The sequence below is a fragment of the Brassica oleracea genome, chromosome C3, assembly GCF_000695525.1.
Source record: "Brassica oleracea var. oleracea cultivar TO1000 chromosome C3, BOL, whole genome shotgun sequence".
NCBI classification, from domain to species: domain Eukaryota; kingdom Viridiplantae; phylum Streptophyta; class Magnoliopsida; order Brassicales; family Brassicaceae; genus Brassica; species Brassica oleracea.
In genome coordinates this window covers 36,142,974-36,166,200 of record NC_027750.1, presented here as the reverse complement: position 1 = coordinate 36,166,200, position 23,227 = coordinate 36,142,974, and the positions used below count along the sequence as shown (strand labels likewise).

Below are 23,227 nucleotides of genomic sequence, written 5' to 3'. Positions count from 1 at the left end.
GTGTAAAATGACTAATCATTGAATTCGACCGGTCAGGATTAACCGGGTTTTTAGTCGGTGGGACAAAATCGTCATTTAACACGTAGAATATATTTCCCGCCCAAAAGACGCGCCAGAGTGACAGAGTCCATTTTAGTACTCTCTTTCTTCTTCTTCTTCCCCACTAAACAATCAACCCTAATTTTCTCGAGAAAGCAAATCCGCCACGAATCTGGGGCATTCTCCGTTACCCGCAAGATGAAGGGAGGAACAATACAGATCAGCTGGCACGACGGGAAGCCTGTGCTAACCCTTGACTTTCACCCGATTTCCGGTTTACTCGCCACCGCCGGAGCCGATTACGATATCAAGGTAATGCAATTTCCGGAAATTAATTCGATTTCATCCAATTGAGGATCTGGGTTCCGCTTGATTGTTCGAAAGTCGCTAGCTTTTTTGAGCGTGTGGTCTTCTAATTGGGTTGATGCATTTTAGAGAATCAGGAATATTATTGGTCGTTGCTCAAGACAAAAAAAAAAGAATGTTATTGGTTATTGACTAAATTGACTTTTTTCCTCCAGCTATGGCTACTAAACTCTGGTCAAGCGGAGAAGAAGATTCCCAGTGTATCTTACCAAAGCAGCCTTACTTACCATGGATGTGCTGTCAATACCATTCGTTTCTCTCGCTCTGGTTAGTACTTTTGTTTCTTAGACAAGCTTCGAGTTTATACTGCATCAAGCATTGTGTTATCAGAGATGCTTTGTATATGTGCTTACCTAGTGGTGACGATTGTTCTTTAATGGTTTGCAGGGGAACTGCTTGCCTCTGGAGCAGACGGTACGAATACAAAGATGTTGTTATAGATCATTATGTCAATATTGAATGCTTAGTGTAACCAATTGCGCAGTTATGTTTTCGTTATAATGCAGGTGGCGAGCTTATCATATGGAAGTTGCATCCTAGTGAAACTAATCAGTCCTGGAAAGTTCACAAGTCGTTATCGTGAGTCTTTTCTTCTTAATCATAAGCTACGTTGTCATGCTTTTGTAATCAGTTAGGCTAGCAAGAACCATCTTCAATATTGTTGCTAATTGGTATCAAGAGGGGAGAGTGCGCAATTGTAGACTAGTAAGTAACATAGTGGATAGCTTATGAAAGTTTCATGGAATCATTCAAATGTAGACTAGTCACATCACATGGTGGAAAGCATGTTACTTCATTATCTCTGGAGGAGAAATGTAGGCAAAGAGAATACTTTTGACTTTTGTTTTACCCTGCTAGATTCCATCGAAAGGATGTCCTGGATCTTCAGTGGTCTCCTGATGATGCTTTTCTGATTTCTGGCTCAGTGGACAACTCTTGCATTATATGGGACGTTAACAAAGGTGAGAACAATTAAAAGAACAGATAATGTTGCTTCCAGATTTTTTTGCTTCTTAGATTTCCCTATTTTGCTACAAGGTTCTGTCCATCAGATACTGGATGCCCACTGTCATTATGTTCAAGGCGTTGCCTGGGACCCCTTGTCAAAGTACGTAGCCTCTCTTAGCTCGGACAGAACGTGCCGGATATATGTCAATAAGCCTCAAGCAAAGAGTAAAAGTGGTGAAAAGTTGAACTATGTTTGTCAGCATGTTATCACTAAAGCAGATCAGCAACGAGGAGATGACACTAAGGTAAGAGAGAGAAGAATTACCTTCATGATTTGTTGCGAATATAAGGTATCCCTGATTTCACCATGACTATTATTTGCAGACGGTGAAAACCCATCTCTTTCATGATGAGACATTGCCTTCTTTCTTCCGAAGATTGTCATGGTCACCTGATGGATCGTTTTTACTCGTTCCATCAGGTAATTTATTCCTAAAAATACAGCCTCATCACAGAGCTTGTCCGGATAATTAATTATGTTTCTGTCATCACTGTATTTCATTTGAAGGCTCTTTCAAGATTTCACCTACATCCGAAGCTGTAAATGCAACTTATGTCTTTTCTAGGAAGGACCTTTCAAGGTAAGGTCACCCACCACTCCTTACTATCTCTTGTTTGGAAGTCGTGAGGCTTGTGGACCTCCTCAATTGCTTGAGCTTATGTATGATATAGTAGAAAGCAATACAAAGTCTCACACGCACTCATTTCATTTTTTATTCCATGCGAGCAGACCTGCCTTGCAGCTTCCAGGTGCTAACAAACCGGTTGTAGTAGTTCGTTTTTGTCCTGTTGCATTCAAACTCCGGGGTTCAAGTTCTGGTACATGTTATGTCATCTTATTATATACTTGTTTCCGTTTCTTTCAATATAGAATGAAGGCCTTTAAAATGTAGATCTTTTCCTTATATATTCTCCTTTTGGATCATGCAGAAGAAGGTGGTTTATTCAAGCTTCCTTACCGTATTGTCTTTGCCATTGCAACTTTAAATTCGGTGTACATATATGACACGGAGTGTGTCGCTCCAGTTGCAGTCTTAGCAGGTCTCCACTACGCTGCAATAACTGATATAACGTGGTAAAAATAATAGTTTCCTGATCTAAGATCTGAATATCAAAAGATTCATGTTTTTTTTCAAATGTAATCAATGATCAAATATTTGTGCTAAATAGGTCGCCTACTGCCTCATATCTAGCACTGTCCTCACAAGATGGTTATTGCACACTTGTTGAATTTGAAGATAGCGAGCTAGGAGAGCCTGTCTCCATCTCAGGTTTGCCCTTTAGGTCTTTTAACTCTCTTCTACGTTCCAGAACTTGACTGATCCATCAAATTCAATTGTAGTCGGAAAGAAACCGGTGGATGGCGAAGAGAGAAAGCATGATTTAGAGAAAACCGATGAGCTGATGACCGAAGCAATACCAGACGAGAGAAGTAAACAGGCTGAATCAAAACAAGACGAAGAGAAACAAAAGCCATTGCCAAGCATAATTACCACGGAGGGTGAGGAGAAAAAGCAGGTTATGCAGAAAACCGATGAAGTAATGACAGAAACAAGACCTGAGGGAGAGAAACAGCCATTGCAGAGCAAAGTTAACACACCCGTCTCAAGTAAACCTGCGAGGAGACGCATCACACCGATGGCTATTGACCCCTAACTGCTGATGTACTTACACTATCTTTGTTTCCGTATGTTTTTTACTGTTACTATTATCTTTCTTATAGGCTATCATCATGAATCAATGTAGGAGTGTTGTGTGCCTGGCTCCTTTTGCCAGTTTAGTTCTTTTAAACACACACCCTCGCTCAGTTTCATAAGTCTGTTGGCTCGCGTTTTCTTCTTAGCAGCTAAGCGCCAACTAGCTAGATTTTGGGTTTTGAAATCAAAGGAGAAGAAGAGCAGTGTTCAAGCGTTTTATATGACTCTCTCATTAATCCTTTTGTCTAGAGATATATTAATGGGCTTTACCTCGTTTCAATCCGGCCCGTTTAAACTAAAAACGCTAAATTTTGAATCGACGAAAAAAATAACTGACCAGTAAAAAAAACTTATTTTACCAATAAACCCCTTTCTTCCTAACAGCCGTTAAAAAAAGTAAAGTTAAAAGAGGAAAGAAACAAAACCCAGAAATTTCTGACATCTTTAATTGTCATCCCTCCCTTAAATCTCATCCTCACTCAGATTTCAATTTTCAATTTTGATCTTTTGATCAATATCTCTGTACATATACATACACAAATATATATATATATATATAAATATCTCTCTCCAATGGATTCTCCGAAACTCCCGCGCTCGCTCTCCACCTCTTCCTCCACTCCATTCGCTTCCTCCGCCTTTAAACCCCACCGGAAAAACACCCCCTCTCGCAACTTGATCCTCATCATCATCGCCGTTTCCGCCATCCTACTCCTCCTCCTAACCCTCATCATCTACTCCACCGTCTCCAAATCCTCCCACAGCACACCGCACAAACCCCCTTCCTCCGGCGTTCCTCCTCCTCCTCCAATCGCTCAGATCCGCCTCGCATGCAACGCAACGCGTTTCCCAGACCACTGCTTCTCCTCCCTCTCCAAACCGGGCCTGGTCCCTCCCGATCCCAAACCGGTTCAGATTATCCACTCCGCGATCTCCCTCTCCTTCTCGAGCCTCAAGTCCGGCCAATCGCAAATCAAATCTATCCTAGACTCCTCCGCGGGGAACAAAAACCGCACGAACATCGCCACCATCTGCCTCGAGATCCTCTCTTACTCCCAGCACCGCACAGAATCAACATCCGTCGCCGTCGCGAGCGGCGGCGGGATCAAAGACGGTCGCGCGTGGATGAGCGCGGCGCTCGCGTACCAGTACGACTGCTGGTCGGGGCTCAAAACTGTCAACGACACCAAGCAAGTCGTCGACACCATCACCTTCCTCGGCGATCTCGTGAAGCTCACCGGCACAGCGCTGGGCATGATGGTCTCGTTCGATAGTTTCGGAGACGACGTCGCTTCGTGGATTCCCCCAGCTACGGAACGAGACGGGTTCTGGGAGAAGACTAAACCGGCTTCCGGTACGGTTAAGGATGCTAGTTTGGGTTTTCCGTCCGGTTTGAAGGAAGACGTGACGGTGTGTAAAGACGGAGGAGGGAAAGGGTGCGGTTATAAGACGGTGCAGGAAGCCGTTGATGCAGCGCCGGCAACTAACGGGACCGTTAAGTTTGTGATACGGATTAGGGAAGGCGTGTATGAGGAAACCGTTAGGGTGCCGTTTGAGAAAAAGAACGTTGTGTTCATTGGAGACGGTATGGGTAAAACGGTAATTACGGGTTCTTTGAATGTAGGGCAACCAGGGATGACAACGTTCAACTCTGCAACTGTCGGTGAGTTAATGTTAACGTTACAATGTTACAAGTGTTTTTGTCTTGTTGAATCATTTATTGTTTGTGTAGGAATTCTCGGTGATGGGTTCATGGCGCGTGATTTAACGATAGAGAACACGGCGGGATCAGACGCGCACCAAGCGGTTGCGTTTAGGTCAGACAGCGATTACTCAATACTCGAAAACTGCGAGTTTCTTGGGAACCAAGACACAGTTTACTCTCACTCTCTTCGGCAATTCTACAAACAATGTCGGATCCTAGGCAACGTGGACTTCATATTCGGTAACTCAGCTGCTGTATTCCAAGATTGCAGTATCCTAATCGCTTCAAAAAATTCGAAACTAGACCAAGGAGGTGGCGCAAACAACGCTATCACAGCACACGGGAGGATCGACGCGGCGCAGTCCACAGGGTTCGTGTTCTTGAACTGTTCGATTAACGGAACAGAGGAGTACATGAAGGAGTTTCTAGCTAACCCCAAGGGGCATACGAACTATTTGGGAAGACCGTGGAAGGAGTTTTCGAGAACTGTGTTTGTAAACTGTAATCTTGAGTCTTTGGTTAGTCCTGAGGGATGGATGCCTTGGGACGGAGATTTCGCGTTGAAGACGTTGTATTACGGTGAGTATAAGAATACGGGTCCGGGGTCGGTTAGGTCGAAGAGGGTTCCATGGAGTAGTGAGATACCTGAGAAGCATGTTGATGTTTACTCGGTGGCTAGTTTTATTCAGGCTGATGAGTGGGCTTCGAAGTCTGCTTGATGTTGTAAAGGAGAGTTGAGTGTTTTAGGATTTTGAAAAGAGGAGAGATGTCGTTGTAAAGTGTTAAACATGTCAAGCATATATAACATATCATATTTTTCTGAGTGGTTGAAGACGATAACCTTATAATATAGATGCAATAAGCACATGGGATGGGTAAAATGCTTTCAAGAAAACTTGCATAAATGTTTCAAAGGGTAAAAAGTAAGTAACTATGTTATTCTTGTGAAACATATATTAAATGGTGGTTTGATGAATAAGGTGATACACAAAGCTATGGGTTTGAAGGAGAGACAACACGGGGGTGAAGAAAACAAAACATGATCTTTCTGGTGCGAGAGAGCAAAAGAGAAGTTATGTTTCATGGGTCGGAGTCAGAAGTTTTCTCCTCCTTTGGTGGTGCGTTCTGCCTCATGAGACGGGATCTTGCCCATGGGTCAAGTTGCACTCGAGGTGGCGGTTGAGGTGTTGGTGGTTTCGATAGCCTTAGCGCATTCTCAGATCCGTGCTTACAGCTTAGTGAAAAAGGCATTTGTCTAGTACCCACAAATTTTGTAAAATTTTAAGGGTCCCTAATTACAATTTTTTTTACATGGTAGTTAATGTATTCTTTTAGTTAGATCTTTATTATTATTTGATTCTAAATTCGACTTCTATTTTAAAAAAAAACTAATTTATGATTAATTTTACTATATTTTATGTAAAAGTATAAAGATTTTCCTTCTAATTAACTGTAAATATTTGATCCACATTTTTCATCTTTGTATATGTTATGAGTTAGATTTATTTTATATATTTATAGAATTTGATTAACAAATTATAATATTTTGAATATATAGTTTATTGTATTTAATTTAAACGCTAAGATTTAGCTTTTTAACAGCGACCAACATTTTAATCCAAAATTTGTATTTTTGTTTTTATATTACTAATTCCTACTTTTGATCATTATTTTATTTTTAGTTTATAAAAGTCTGGTGTAGAGAAAATGTTTAGGTAATAAATCAAAACTTTTTAGTGTTAAATTTATATGTTTTTTCAAAAAAAATATTTTATATAATTCGAATTTAAATAGAACAATTTTCAAAAAAAAGATATCATGTAAAAAAAAATTAACTCGCCTCGGGCCCCCAAAAACTTTGGCAGGGCACTTCTCATTCTCTCTGTCGCGATAAACCTGCAAAAAAACAGTATATGATAAGTTAGCTAACAAAGTGAAGTTTCCAAATTAAGAATCCAGAAAAAATACAATGTAATACTTTGGTAAGGTGCAAGCAGAATGAGCAATAAAGGAAAAATGATTGTTTACTAGATATATGCCATTGGTGCAGCATCACCAACTCGTATGCGAGTGCGGAGCATTCTTGTGCATCCACCAGCTTTATTTCTGTTTTAAATCATCAAACAGGGTACTTGTGAGTTGTGACTTGTGAGGAGATATGTAAAATTTGAAGATGTAAGTTCCTAAGGTGTTTTGATGTAGTTTGTGATGTAGTACATGACATGTGTAAAAACGTATGTTTTGAATTGTGAAGATGCTTATAAGGAAGTTTTTTTACATGGATTGCGTGTGTAAGTGGAGCTTGGAAAAAGAAGGAGAATATATTGTTGAATACAAATTACGTTTTCCATTAAGCTAAATGGTTTTACTTGGAGAGGAAGTGTTATTTAGAGAAGAATATGAAGTTTTCTTATATGAAAATTGAAGTTCATTAAAGTGCATCTAAGGTTTATTATATAAGGAGGGATGTGCCTTATGAGAAGACTAGCACCCAAAGATTAAAGAGAAAAAGAGTATTCATTGAGAGGTTTCATTGTGTTCTTGTTGAGTGTTGACATTGTGTTGACATAGTGTCTGACGGAGTGTTCTGTTGTACTTGGTGTTGTGACGCTGGTGCTGACGTTACGTGTGGTGGAGTTGTCTGTTGTGTTGTGGTGTTCAAGTTGTGCGTTGGTGTTGGCGTGCTCGTTGGTATCCTTGGTGTGCATTAGGTGTTGACGTACTCGGTGACGTACTTGGTGAAGTACTTGGTGACGTACCTTTAGAGACTTGGAGGTTGAAGCCTAGACTCATGGGAAGTGTAGCTCAGGGTTAGATTATCCTGATAAAGTCTGAACTCTGAGGAAGTTTAGCTCAAGGCGAGATTGTCTTGAAGAGTTCATGTTATAGAAGAGAGTGGTGATTCAAGAGGGTTGTGCTTGTATTACGTGTTTGCGAGTTGGTTATAATTTGCTTTCTCATTCTAGTGGATTCGAATTTTGGACAAGGTTCCGGGGAGTAGGAAACGAACCTCGTTAGAGCATCTCCAAAAGACACTCTATAACTTCAAATATGAAGTTTTTTGCTTTCCAAAAAAAACTTCAAAACTTCAAATTGAAGTTTCATCTTTTTATTTGCATTTTGGTCCCTACAATTACACATCACATTTATGATTCATAAATAGTTTCTTGTTTATTGTTTAATCCTTATAAATATTATATCTCATAAATATTTTAAGTTTTGTTTACAAAATTCAAGTTTAAACATAAAATTAAATAAAACTTAAAATAAGATTTAAAATATTTAAAGCTAGATTTCGAAAACAGAACTATACAAAAGATACTTAACAAAAAGCTTTAAAAAATACATGAAGACATAACTATTACATAAATATAAATATTACAACAACACTAATAGTCAGGTAAGTTTGATCCGGAACCTTCAAAATTTCCAAATATTGTCCAATTTTTTTTGTGTAACTGAAGATGGTTGTTGTTGTTGTTGTTGATGATGTCTTTTCGTACAATTATTTCTTGTTCATATTGAATATATTCACAAGTATTAATATCATCGATAAAAGTTAGTCTTTTAGCAATATTTTTTGTTTCTCTTTTACTTTCTTGTTCTAATCTAATGTACTTACAAGTATTAATATCACCCGATTTCAACAATTTTTATCTTTAATCTACAAATTAAAATGAGGAGAGCCATTTTTACTTCGAAATGCACTAGTATATTATATATGCATTACGAAAATCACTTTATGGATTAATATGGTATTTTGCTTGAAGTTTAATATTAATTAAGTTATTTTGTTTAAAATTTTATATTTTAATATAATATTTTATTAATATTGTTGTAATACGTTTATATATGTGCTAGTTATTTATAAAAGTTTTGTGAATTCAAATTAGTTATGACAAATATAAGAATCATATTATAAAATACAAAGAGTTTTGAAGTTGAGTTTGAAGTTTTGCTTTTGTAGAAGAACACCTTTAAACTTCAAATGTAGAGTTTTGGAAACTTCAAAATAGAGTTCTCTTTTGGAGATGCTCTTAACAAACTATGTGTGTCATTTACTTTCTGTTCTAGTTATTTTTGACTCACCCGCACTTACAACTGGTATCAAGAGCCTGGCTCGATAGAGTTTACGACTAGTTTCGAGTAGATCAGGGTGAGTGACAGAACCTGCATCAGAAAGTATGGTAGAGTTTGGAAATCTGTCTTGATGGAATCATATCAAGAAGGGACGTCTATGACAAAGCCACCAAGGCTTGATTCGTCTAATTATGGATATTAGAAGGTCCATATGCAAGCTTTTATCAGCAGTTTTGATGAAGATTGTTGGAGTTCAATTGAGCCTGGTTGGAGTCCTCCTGTGATGCTTGATGATGAGAAGGTTGAAGTTCTTAAGCCGAGAGAGAAGTGGACTGCTGCAGAGAAGAAGGTTTCAAGCTGCAATTCTAAGGCGAAGAAGGCGATCTATAATTCTATTGATGCGAGTTACTTCGAGTTGATTTCTCAATGTGTATCAACTCAGAAGGCGTGGAAGACATTGGAGAACATGTTTGAAGGGAGTACAATTGTCAAGCAAACTAAGTTGGATATGCAAGCTTCTAGATTTGAGAATCTAAGGATGGATGAAGAAGAAACCGGCTCAGTTTAGTGTCAAGTTGTGTGACATATCTAATGAGTGCTTTGCGCCACTACAAAAAAAGCCGTATTGATAGCATATTGTTATAGCATTGATTTTCAATCTGCTATGAAATACAAATTTTTTCGATTTCAGTACATATTAATAGCAGTTTCTTAAAGCTCTCGTGAAAAATAAGTAAGCGGGATTAGAAAAACACGCGAACCGCATATACTTAGGTGAAATTTCGAGAGCCGGGAAGAACCAAAGTGTTTCCCTCTTAACTATGACACTTTTGGTACTTAAGCTTAAAAAAATTGGGTCGACATAGATAGAAAAAAAAAGTAGTCACGAGAGAACTCTCTCTAGAGAGAAACCCTAATCGCAACTCCGAAACCGAATCTTCCGGCGACGAAACTCTCAGGCGACACCGTCAAGCTCGATTTCGTGCTCAGTAACCGGTGATATTCTTCCCGCAACTCGATTTGAAGGGGATTGAAGGTCGAAATCGAATCGAAGGTAGAGATTTAGGATTTATTTTCTTAGATCTTACAGATTTATGGTTTGTTTCACTGAAAGTTCTTAACTTTCATATGCATTTCATCTTTAAATCAAACTGATTTATCTTTTGTTTGGTGACAGATTATTTCCAGCTATCGTATTTCACTCTTGTTCTAACCAGACCTCAAATTATTAGCAGCAATCGTCTTTCACTCTTGTTCTAACCAGACCACAGGTTATTTCCCTCGTTCTTTTTCCTTTGTAATATGTTCATCGTTTTCGTTATTACATGACTTTGGTGTTGATTGATTTATGTTTGCTTCTCGTTGTTTATTTAGTGACTATTGTTAAACTTTTGTGTTTTTTTGTTTGTCATTGTGTGATATATACTTAAACATTGTCATTTTCTCACTCTTTTGCTTGTGATTCTATGTTTTATTTCGAATATTGTCTTTTATCTGTCACTATTTTGCTTGTTCTTACGGTTTTCAATAAGGATAGGTGAAACAATGTTAGACAAGGCGTGGGTTCATCTGTCAAGGTATGAAAGTAACATATATAAGTCACTTTTCAGTTGAGGATTGTATTGCTTACTGAATTTTTTTTTTGTTTTGTTAATATTCGCAGAGTTGATCCTGCTTATGAGAGAGGTGCTTGGGACTTTGTCCAAGCTGTGTCTGCGAGTAAAGGGGATATTCAGTTGATCATTTGCCCTTGCACAGACTGTCGCAATGTAGATCGTCATTCAGCCGGTGATATAGTTGACCATCTTGTGAGAAGGGGAATGGATGAGGTTTACAAGCGGCGTAAAGACTGGTTCCACCATGAGGAAGTGGACTCAGTTGCTGAAGGCGAAATGAAAGTTAACCAGTGAAATGAAGAGATTGTTGGGTTATTCAGAGCTGCTGGGAACTTAGATGAAGAGTTGGCTACTGCACGTGACTTCTGTGAGATGGCAGAGGAAGAGGACACGAAAGAAGATGAGTTCTTGGCGAAGATAACTGATGCTGAAACCCCATTATATCCAAGCTGTGCAAACCATAGCAAGCTATCTGCAATCGTCTCACTATTTAAACTGAAGACTACGAATGGGTGGTCAGACAAGAGCTTCAACGATCTACTGGAGACATTGCCCGAGATGTTACCAGTGGATAACATTCTTCATTCATCATTGTACGAAGTGAAGAAATTCCTGAAGTCTTTTGATATGGGTTATGAGAAGATTCACGCGTGTGTCAATGACTGTTGTCTATTCAGAAAGAGGTTGAAGAAGCTCGACAATTGTCCTAAATGCAAGGCTTCAAGGTGGAAGATTAATCTGCATACTGGTGAGGTCAAGAAAGGTGTCCCACATAAGGTATTAAGATACTTTCCAATAATCCCAAGGCTGAAGAGGATGTTCAGGTCTCAAGAAATGGCAACAAACTTAAGGTGGCATGCTAGTAACAAGAGCAGCGACGGGAAACTCAGACACCCCGTAGATTCTGTGACATGGAAACAAATGGACGCCAAATATCCCAAATTTGCTGCTGAAGAAAGAAACATACGGCTGGGGCTCTCCACGGATGGGTTTAATCCTTTCAGCATGCAGAACATCAAGTACAGTTGTTGGCCAGTGCTGCTAGTGAACTACAATTTGCCTCCTAATCTATGTATGAAGAAGGAGAATATCATGCTAACCTTGCTCATTCCTGGTCCACAACAGCCGGGTAACAGTATTGACGTCTACTTAGAGTCATTAATAGAGGATTTGAACCAGTTGTGGAGCAAAGGAGAGTCTGCATATGATGTGTTGAGTAATTCCGTGTTTACTCTCAAAGCAATGCTGCTATGGACTATTAGCGATTTCCCTGCCTACGGAAATCTTGCTGGATGCAAAGTGAAGGGTAAAATGGGTTGTCCTGTATGCGGAAAACACACTGATAGTGTGTGGATGAAGTTCTGCAGGAAGCATGTTTATATGTCCCATAGAAAGGGTCTCCCACCAACGCATAGGTATCGTTCAAAGAAGTCTTGGTTTGATGGACACACAGAACATGGGAATAAGTGTAGAATACTATCTGGTCAAGACATTTCCAGTAACCTGAAGAACTTTGTCAACAATTTTGGGAATGTTAAAGAATCTGGAGCGAAGAGAAAGAGGACATTCAGTGTTGAAGAAGACTGTGACATGGGAGACGATTCTAGTGAATCCGAGGCAGAGGAAGAAGATGAAGTTGATGAGGAAGAGTTGTCAAGATGGAAGAAAAGGTTGATATTCTTTCAACTTCCTTATTGGGAGGGATATTTTTCCAACTGCCTTATTGGGAGGTAAGTCTTTTGTTGAACACATTACTTTCTCTGTGTACTGAATAGAAATAACTTACAATTCTGATTTTGTTTATTGTGTGTTGATGTTTAGGAACTCCCTGTGAGGCATAACTTGGATGTAATGCACATAGAGCGAAATGTGGCAAAGAGCATTATGTCCACGTTACTGCATTTTGGGAATTCAAAGGATGGTCTCAATACTCGCAAAGATCTGGAACACTTAGGTATTAGGAAGGATCTGCACCCCAAGGCGAAAGGGAAAAGGACTTACTTACCCGCAACACCTTGGTCTTTGTCCAAGTCTGAGAAGAAGGTCTTTTGTAAGCGACTTTTTGATTTTAAAGGACCTGATGGATATTGTTCAAACATATCAAGGGGAGTTTCAGTTGAGGAGTGTAAGGTAGCTGGTCTCAAATCACATGATTATCATGTTCTGATGCAACAGATGCTTCTGGTTTCAGTTAGGGGGTTATTGCCTAAAGGCCCTAGACTAGCAATACTACGCATGTGTGCATTCTTCAACCGTCTATGTCAGAGAGTTATAGATATAGAGCAGATTTCAGTAATGGAAGCTGAGATTGTAGAAACTCTCTGCATGTTTGAGAGATTTTTTTCCTCCTAGTTTCTTCGACATTATCGTTCATTTGACGGTCCATCTAGGAAGGGAAGCTCGGCTCTGCGGTCCAGTCCACTTTCGTTGGATGTATCCCTTTGAGAGGTAACTAAAACTGTTTTCATCTTTTAAAATATCTCATCGTTGAGACCAAGTGAAAATTCACAAAATATTTCCTCTATGTAGGCACATGAAGATACTGAAAGACTTCGTTAGAAATCATGCAAGGCCAGAGGGTTGTATTGCTGAGTCCTATCTTGTAGAAGAGTGCATTCGGTTCTGTAGTGACTTTCTTAAGAAGACAACAAGTGTGGAGGAGAAATTAGATAGGAATACTGACTATGAGAGCCAGTCGATCTTAGAGGGACGTCCAATTTTGGTAGCCAGATCAATTGATCTGTCTGAAATGGAGAAGAAAACGATCCATCTTGCTGTCATTCAGAACACAGCTGTTGTCGAGCCTTATGTTGAGTAAGTAAATAAATCATTTGTACAATTTGCCATCTATAATATAACTAGCAGGCTGATATATTTTTTTCCGTTATACAAGTATGCATCTACAGCATCTACAAGAGACAAATGGAAGATGTAGACGAGATGCAACATATTTGTGGAGTGCACATACTCTGAATTTTGCTTCTTGGTTAAAAGAACATGCAAGTCTCTAACATTTCTTCTGTTTTTGTGAATTAAATGTTCTTGTCTTCTGACTATTGTTCATACTTTATGCTAGATACCTATTGATTCTGGAACACATGATGAAACTCTAAAATGGTTGGCATATGGACCTCGGACTAATGCAAGATCGTACACAGGCTATATAGTTAATGGACAGCGGTTTCACACACACTCAGTTCATAAGCAAACCCAAAACAGCGGAGTATTTTACGAGGCTACTGCAATGTGTAGAGCGAGTGCGAAAGACACGTCACAAGTTGTTGATTTGGTATCATAATATGAGAGAGTTACAGAGATTATCTTGGTGGACGACAATGTGTTTTATGTCCCTCTATTCAGGTGTCAATGGGCAGTAAGAGGAAACGGAGTTAAGGTGGAGGATGGGTTCACACTTGTTAACTTGAATCAGTCTCAAGTTTTGTTTAATAGGGATCCCTACATTCTAGCTTCACAGGCAAAACAAGTGTTTTACTCAAGGGAGGATGACACCTCGAGCTGGTATATTATACTAAAAGGTCCATCAAGAAGATACAGTGAAGCAGACGAAGAAGAAGTCAACCCAGATATTGGACCACTGCCATCATCTATTGACATGGAAGTTGAAATAGAAGAAGCTCATAATGCCAGAGTTGATTGTGAAGGCATATATGTGTGAAGTCGGTCTTGTGTGATGTCGGTCTTATGTGATAGCTATCTTGTGTGATGTTTGCCTTCTCTGCTGCATGTTTGACTCTTTTGTGTTCTTATGCTTTTGCATTTTGTCTTCTCTGATGTAGCTTCGTAGTTAAGACTGTATCTCGTTCTAACTAATGGTAATTTGTTTCAGGTGAATTAAATGAGACGTCCAAATACTAGAGACTCGAAAAAGAATGTGAGTACAAGTAAGGTCACGAAGAAGACCACGAAGGTCACAAAAAGGGGCACGAAGAAGAAAAATGATGACGAAGAAGTGGAATTTATTTGTACTCTGCAAACCCAACCGCAACAGGAGGAGAATGAGCAGCATGAGGAGAATGTGCAGCAGGATGAGCATGAGTCTGAAAAGGTTCACGAGTCTGATGAGACTAACGAGCATAAAGAAGATAACGACGAACAAGATCCTGAAAAGGCTAATGAGGGTGACGAGGAGGAGGGGCTAGATGCAGCTAAAGAGGCTGAGGGGGCTAAAGAGCAGGAAGAGCCTGAAGGAGAGTTGGAACTGAATGATGTTCAACCTATGAAGAAGAAACACCGAGGACCAACGAAGATGAAACACATCGCCAAAGATCCAAACACTCGAGAAAGAGTGGAGTTTAATGAAATGGGAGATCCTGTTGGTGAAGGATTAGTGAAGCTGTCTTCTTACTTGGGTCCATTAGTGAGGGAGCATGTACCTGTCACATTTAATGATTGGAGGAAAATCAGTGAGGAGGTCAAAACATTTCTCTGGAAATCTGTTCAGGTGACTCTCTTTATTAAATTTTGACAGTTGATGCTTTTGGTATATATGTGATTCATTTGTTAAGTATTTGTAGGCAAGGTTCGAGCTTGATGAAGAGTATCAAAAGAATGCTGTGTTGAGGCAGATGGGATGTTTATGGAGGGCATCAAAATCAAGACTTGTGACACAAGTAAGGGGTAAAAATACTAACCAAGAGAGGATGAATCTTAGACCGAAGAATGTTAATCCAGTTGAATGGCGAAAATTTGTGAGAATCAAAACTAGCCCCACCTTTAAGGTAAAGTATTTAAATTTACTACTTTTCTACATTCGACTTTGTAGTATTAACTTTCTCTATGTTAGGCTGTGAGTGAAAAATACAAAGAGAGGAGGAGCAAACAGATACCCCACACTTGTAGCCGTAGAGGAATGGTTAGGCTAGCGGATGATATGGTACCAATTCTTCACAAAAACTCTAACTATTTTCTTCACTGGCCACATTTTTCACATATGTTTCGTTGTCTTTATCAGAAACAACAGAGTGGCGAACCATCTAAAGTGAGTAGGCTTAAAGTGTGGGTCAAGTCACGGACCAAAAAAAATGGTACACCAGTCAATATGATAGCCGCTGAGAAGTTTGTAAGTAATTTTTTTTTTTTGCTATTCAAAAGAAGTAGTATTTCAATCTTAAAATGTTATGTATGTTGGCAGAAAAAGGCAGCTGAGCTCGTTGGTCGTGAGGCTCATTCTAATTCAACAAACCCAAGTCTTGATCCGCTTTCAGTACTTTTAGCACCTGATAATCCTGGTCATTTGAGGGCAATGGGTAGAAACATTGGGAAGACGAAATTAGCTTGTTTTCAAGTGAAGAAACAGTTTATGGCTGAAATGGAAGACAAGCAATATCATTTGCTTCACAAGGTTAATTAGTTGGAGTCTGAACTTGCTAAAATTAGGAGAGAGGTTAGTGATAATAAACATATTTATATTCTTAAAGTAAGCATATGGTTTCTTATATGCTTTAATGTTTCAGCAAGAACCTGAAATAGGTGAAAACTCAGCAACTGCAAGAGCAAAAGTAAGTAATTTACATTAATCCTCAACTTTGTATGGTTTAGTAACTACTGACATATTATGAAATATGCTTATGTAGAGTGTTAACAAAAGGGCACAACCTAAGTGTGTGTTGGTTGATTGGTCTGGTTCTGATGAAAACGTTGCTGAGGGTCGTATTCTTTCATCTGAACCGGATGACTTTGTGAACGACATCCCCTTAGGCTCTCTTGCTGTTAAAGTATAGGTAGAATCTGCAATCAAATCAGATGCATTTCTTTGGAGGCCTGCGACGGGTATGTACAATGTTGAGCATGCAGTTGGCGAAATGATTGCATGGCCTGTCAATAAATGGATTTTTATTGACCAGGGGATGTATTCTGAAGACATTCCTCTTAGGGTAAGATATCTAATTGACAAGCATGTATTTTCAGTTTTCCATGATGTTGTTCTCGAGCAGTTGTGATTAACATATTGGTACTTTTTTGGAATGTGTTTGTAGAGCCCAACGCCCTATTCTATGAACAAATGCAAACTCCTATCTCCTATTCTATGAACAAATGTAAACTCCTATCACCGTGGTCAACTACTGACGAAGTTGTTGCTGAAGGCCGTTGGCAGTGTAAAGAGCCAACATCATTGGTTGATTGTCTTCCTCTTAGACCGAATGCAGTCAAAGTATTTGTGGATGTGGTACACGAACCTGAAACATTTCTATGGAGACCTAGACCGGAGGTGACGTACCTTCGTGAAAGTGTGAAGAATTTTGTAGCATGGCCTGCCAATAAGTGTGTGTTTGAAAGCAACACAGATTCACCAAGCTGTACATCTCCAACAGCGAATGCAGTCAAATCTGTATCACAATCTGCTAAAAAAAAATCTCCAACAACAGCTTCATGTGCGGCACCATCACCAGGTTCTAAATCTCCAATCAACCCACTTTCTCCTAAAGTTGAGAATACTCAAGCTGCCTCTCCTGTTCGAAAATCTCAGGTAAAGTTTGTAGTTTATGGTCTAAATTTCCGTTTGTTAGTTGTTATATCATTCACTGACATAAACTGTTTGTCCTACAAACACTGTAGCGTCTTTGTCAAAATGATGCCAAAGAGAATCAGAAGTGCAAGTTGATGTCCATTGGTGGGAAAAATCAGGTGGTTGCAGAAGGACGGTGGGGTTCAGATAACCCAGAAGACTCAGTACACTTTGTTCCCTTGGGACCTAAGCAGTTAAAGTCTGGATTGATGTGGTGAAGGTTAATTTGGCAGAGGTTTGGCGTCCATCTTCTGAGATTGAGTGTTTGGGTGACGCTATTGGAACATGCATTGCATGGCCAAAGGAGAAAGTGGTCTTGTGTTAAGAGTACTATCAGGTATATTGTACTACTCTTCTACTTGGATATTGTTGCTTTCTAGTTTCGTTTAAAACTTGTGCTTTGGGTTATGTTCTTTTAGACTGGTATTGTATCGGATGTTGTATTGTGGTACTGGTTTTTTCTATCAATGAATGTGGCAGGTTCTGGTATTTAATATACAACTAATCCGTAACAGACAAATTATGCCATAACAACATATTTTAGGACACAACAAAGACTGCTACGAAAACGCATAATAGCATGTCTAAAATAGCTATCATATAACTTAAAATAATACGTAAAAAGTATAATTAAAAACTATTTAACAGCTAAAAAAATAAGCTATCAAATAAATAATATAGCATCAAATATTCACGCTATTATAAACATTCATAATTAATAGCAAACCGTAAAAACAGCTATCATAATGTTAAACTACAATAGCTTTCAATAAAACGCTATAGTATAGGGGGGACCTAAGATAGCTGGGGCAGACATAGTGCTTTCAATAACGCTAAGGAAAGCATATTATAGCTGTTTCCTTACGCTAAGAATGGACATTTTTCTTGTAGTGCGCTTGGAAAGCAATTCAAGGAAACAAATCTGGTGAAGAAGATGAAGAGGTCATTACCGCTGAAGTTTGAGCCGAAAATTTCTGTTGTAGAAGAAGCTCATAATCTGGATGAGATGGCTTTTGATGAGTTTGTTAGGATTCCGTAAGCTTTTGAGTTGGGCATGTCATATGGAGAGAAAGATAAGGATAAGAAGAAAGAAGATCCTTATAGTGTTGCTTTGAAAGTTTCATCTTCTGAAGATCCTATGGCGATGCTGTCAAGAAACATGGTTGAGTATCTGTAGCATCAGCGAGGCAAAAGGAAAAATGGAAAAAGAGGTGATTTAAGAAGATCACCATCAAAGTTACGATGCTATGAGTACAATGGGGTTGGACATGTTTGGTTAATATGTCCAAATTTGCAGAGGCATGAGAAGAAAAGGAACAACAAGAGTGATTCTGATACTGATTCAGATCGTGGTGAGAATTTGAGGAATTTTGTGGCGTTCACAACTTTGGATCTTAGTTCTGATAAGAAATCTGCGGCGGGATCTGTGTCATCGTCTGTGTTAGAGTCTACACGTAGGGGTGATGATGTTGTTGGAAGTGATGATGATGCTGGAAGTTTTGATGATGTAGATCTTGCTAAGAACTACAAGACATTGTATGCATATTGGCTCACGATGGTTGAGGAGAATTCTGTGTTGGCTAAGGAGAAATCAAGCTAGAAGCTTTGATTAGTGAAGCATTGAAACATGCTTCAGAGAAAGAAGAAAAAGCAACCCAAGCTATAGTTCAACTTGAAGAAACTCAGAAAGGTTTGAGGATGCTTAATAATGGTACGGATCAGTTGGATCATCTTCTCAGCATTGGGCAGAGTGATCGGTGTGGTCTTGGATTCAAAGGAGAATCTTCTAAAGGTGGATGTGTTTTTGTATATGCTGGTGCGACAGAGAATGTAGCGATATGTGCTACAAAGCCAGTGGTTAAGAGTTCGATAGGGACTGCAACAGACGGTAAAGCTGCGACTGTTAGAAGAACTGATGTGAAGGCTGCGGCTGCTACTGCATCTGCTGCAAATGTTGGTACATCGACTGCTGCAAGGGCTGCTATTGCGACTGCTACAAGGAAAACTCCAGAAGTGCAGAGTGAACCTCGACGAGCTTTTGTTCCTGTTTGTCATCATTGTGGAGTTGTTGGTCATATTAGGCCAAGGTGTTTCAAACTGTTAAGGGAGAAGCGACATATGGAGCAAACATATGGTATGAAGTCTCATAATCCAGTATGTTATTATTGAGTTCAACGTCATGCTTGGCATGTTGGTTTTGATTCTGGTCAAAGAGCTAATCATGGTGGGATAAGGCTCATGAATACGTGGCCTGGAAGGTCTGATTATTATGGAGATGGTAGAATGTGATTCTATCTTCAGTATGGAGGATGTCGTTCATCTACATATTACTTTTTGACCATTATGTGACTCAAATGAGGAGATTGGAGATGCAGCTTCATGCTTGAGTTGTTGAGTTCACATACATAGTCAAAAAGAGGGAGATTGAAGATGTAAGTTTCTATGGTGTTCTAATGTAATTCATGTAGCATAAATTAAATAAATCATCAAACCGATCATCAAAATCATAAATATAATTGATATATAAAATGATCATAAAACTGGTCATAGATCATCAAACTGATCAAACTGATCTAAATTCTAATACTCAAAAGCAAAAGTTTAATTGAGTCAACAACATTTTATTTTTTACAATAATTTTGTAATTAAACTTTATACATGTAACTACAAAATTCTTTAAAATATATAAACAAAAACATAACAGTAATTAATTATTATTTATTTTTTATAAATATTTAATTCCTTATATTTCAAAAGATTATTGGTTATTAGTTGTACAATCTCAAACCAAAGAACATCTCATTTTTCCTATTTATTTTTCAAAAATATCTATAATATTATTTGAGAAGTAAGTTTTCTACGTGTCACGCTCACGTTAATTCTTACGATGGTTATTTACAGAGGTAACCTTAATGAATTAAAAATATTGAATTTAAATACTATTATTTTTTTTAGTTTTCATTTTACTTTTTCCAAATAACATATATAATAAAAAGAAAACATTTATAAAGTTTAAAAACGAATTTAAAAACGAAATATATGTATACATGATATGATTTCATTAAAATGAAAAGTTCACAAAATAGTAATATTCCGTTTAAAACATATTTTTACAAAAAATATACTTTCAAAATAATAAAAATACTTTCTTTATATCTATATATTCTTAGATGAAAAAACTATATTTTTATTTAACGTGATTTCATTAAAAAGTTCACAAAGATAATCTTGATATTTAAATAAATATTATTCCTTTTAAAACATACTTTATACAATATAAAATAAATATATTTTCAAAGTAATAGAAATGTTTTCTTTATATCTATCTATTTTCTTAGATGATTAAAATAATTTTAATGAGGTACATATATTATACTTTATCATTATTAAAAAATATTTTTTTCTTAATATTTTTGTTTCTTTTTAAAATACCCAAACAAATCTGAATTCTCATTTTTAAGATTATTTAAAATAATTTCAGTTTACCTTTCAATAAATCTAAGGTATACAATTATTTAGAAGTTATAAAATATTTTAATTATTGTAAATATTGATATTCGTTCATGAGTTTACAAAAATATATCATCTATACTTTTTTGGGTGACATTATCCGCAATGCTTATGTATGTAATTTCTTATAGATCATCTCTTTATTTTCTAATATCTTTTAAAAATCAACATGTAATTGTGATAAATATTATGAAAATATATGCACCTTTATGCGAGAAATAAAACTAATTTAATTTGACATAATTATACTTGAGTTTGAATTTGAAATAATATATATATATATATATATGTAACTCAATATATTCACAACATGAGTGACTCGACTAATCCAACTTATATCCAAAATCAAAGGTATAACTACAATAAGAAAATATAATTTTATAATAAGAATCTAGTTATTTTATACATATAAATTACATGATGACTCAAAACATATTAATAAATATAAGTAAAATATTAACTAGTTGTTACAATATAGTTTTATATATATGCATGAGATTTCAAAATATTATCGTTATTTTTATTTATGTAAGTTTGAATCAAACACTTTATTTTATTTTTTATTTAATTCTAAGAACTATATATATTAAGTAATATATTTACATATCTAAGAAAATAATCTATCAAAATGCAAATAAGAACTTAATAAAAATTAACTATATTAGAATAAAATATTATAGCTGAATTCTTAGAAATAGATGCAATCCAATATATCCAAGTGATAAACAAATCAATTGTTGACCCAAAATTCAACTAAACCGACTAAATATAACTTATTCAAAATCACATGTATAATTAAAATAAATTAATATTATTAATATAAATTATACATATAAACTAAAAAATTGATTTAAACCAGAAGTAAAATTAATTATTTATAATATATTAACTTTATAAAGATTTATACCGTGCATGAACACGGAAGAATCACCTAGTACATATATTAAATTATACATAAATTTATAGAAATATATATGTAAAAAATCAAATTAAATAAAATTAACAAAAATATCAAATATAGAAAACAAAAATTATGATTTAGTTCAGAATTAAATATAAAACTCAGTTTACCTAAAATAACTAAACCAATCGACTTTTGTATACCATAGTCATATGTTTAATTAAGATCATAACATAAAAATATTCAAAATATTTTTTCTTATTTTCCTTACATATGTATTATAAACCAATTTTAGTTATAAAGTAAAATACTGAACAATTATTATAATTTATATCATAAATATTTATCATGTCACCTAATATTTTAATAGATCACCAAAAATTTATAATCATGTACAGTCGACTGGTTCAATCAAACCTAATCGTGCTTTATCTCTTTCAAATCACGAAAGCAAAATAGTACCATCTTCTTGAATTATTTATACTTTATAGACTTAATAGGTTATCAATCAAATTGGTTTAATGGTCGACTAGCTAACTTTCACGCATTTATAAAATCTTTGTTCACGGCTTTTCCTAAGACCAAAAAGATAATAACAAAACAGAGATCCCAATTTTCATACTTCGTGGGCGGTTTGTCGTCGACTTTGGTCTTATTCGAGTTCTGAGTCAAAGGCCAGGTCTCAAAGTTGGACTAGTGGAAAGAGTTTACAAATAATCAAACTATTTTTTATCATGTATCTTTTGCCCGGAATCGTATAAAAAATAACGCCGCTTAAATATAAGTCCAAAACGCACACAAAAGTTAGTTCTACGCATGTAGTCAACATGGAAAAAACAATGTACATCTAAGTAGTTTACTTTTCGTATTCAATATAAGTGGTCCGGAGGCCAGCTCATTCATTCATGGGTTCCCTCGAGACGATCTCGGCCTTTAAACTTATCTACATTTTTGATAAAATAGTATATCATACAATTAATAGTCAAATACGTATATTCGTATACTCTCTAGAAGTCTCCCTTGATAGGATTGTTAAGTAAGTCCAAGGCAGAGCCGGCTCAACCTTGCTAGGGATCTAAGGCAAAAAAAAAATATTTTATTTTTTAAAATTTATATAGAGATAATGTTTAAAATATTTTAAAAATTTAATCAATAATATTTTGTATATTTTGTAATGAAAATAAAACTATATACATATCAAATAATTTTGGACCTTTTTTAATTTTATTTATTGTATTTATAAATTTTTTTATATATAAAAATATAGATTTATAAAAAATTGGACCCCTTATTTATTATTATACGGGGACACGGATTCGGACCCGGGACTGTCGCACCACTTGTCCCCTTGTAAGCCGGCCCTGGTCCTAGGAGAAATCAAAACCATGATTTTAATTGGAGATAGATAGTTGGTCGGTTGAAAATTTATAGTGTGTAGTAGTATTCGAGATTTTATATATGGACTATAACGCATGAAATTATATCACAAGATGAAGGAAAAAAGTAAAAGATGATTAGGACTCGTATAGGCTTATGTCTATGTCGTGTGTGATGTATTCGAATCTTCTAAAGACGAAATTGAAATCACATGTAACATCGTTACACATCGTGGGTCGATGGGAACTATATGACGTATTCATCTTTTTGACAAACTTGGACCTATTCCCAACAGAATATATATTAAAATTCGTATTTAGAAAAAGTAATTTCATATCAATGATACGAACAATATGATTGGAAAATGCAAGAACATAATAATTTGATTTTACTTTACATTAA

General features: G+C 36.7%; 3 protein-coding genes across 3 annotated transcripts; all 3 read left to right on the top strand.

The window, feature by feature from the left end:
* Positions 1–133: 133 nt before the first annotated feature.
* Positions 134–3,212, top strand: LOC106329409 (chromatin assembly factor 1 subunit FAS2). The gene is made up of 12 exons (XM_013768056.1): positions 134–351; positions 561–672; positions 793–819; positions 912–984; positions 1,264–1,367; positions 1,444–1,658; positions 1,738–1,834; positions 1,922–1,994; positions 2,144–2,232; positions 2,344–2,488; positions 2,584–2,684; positions 2,756–3,212. Exons 1-12 carry the CDS (start codon positions 238–240, stop codon positions 3,067–3,069), a joined length of 1,464 nt encoding a protein of 487 aa, XP_013623510.1. The 5' UTR covers positions 134–237; the 3' UTR covers positions 3,070–3,212.
* A 361-nt stretch (positions 3,213–3,573) lies between these two features.
* LOC106329239 (probable pectinesterase/pectinesterase inhibitor 64) lies at positions 3,574–5,629 on the top strand. Its single transcript, XM_013767864.1, has 2 exons — positions 3,574–4,773; positions 4,843–5,629. Exons 1-2 carry the CDS (start codon positions 3,684–3,686, stop codon positions 5,532–5,534), a joined length of 1,782 nt encoding a protein of 593 aa, XP_013623318.1. The 5' UTR covers positions 3,574–3,683; the 3' UTR covers positions 5,535–5,629.
* Positions 5,630–10,883: 5,254 nt separating this feature from the next.
* Positions 10,884–12,345, top strand: LOC106330502. Its single transcript, XM_013768957.1, has 2 exons — positions 10,884–12,241; positions 12,333–12,345. The coding sequence occupies exons 1-2, from the start codon at positions 10,884–10,886 to the stop codon at positions 12,343–12,345; spliced, it is 1,371 nt and encodes a 456-aa protein (XP_013624411.1).
* Positions 12,346–23,227: the final 10,882 nt, after the last annotated feature.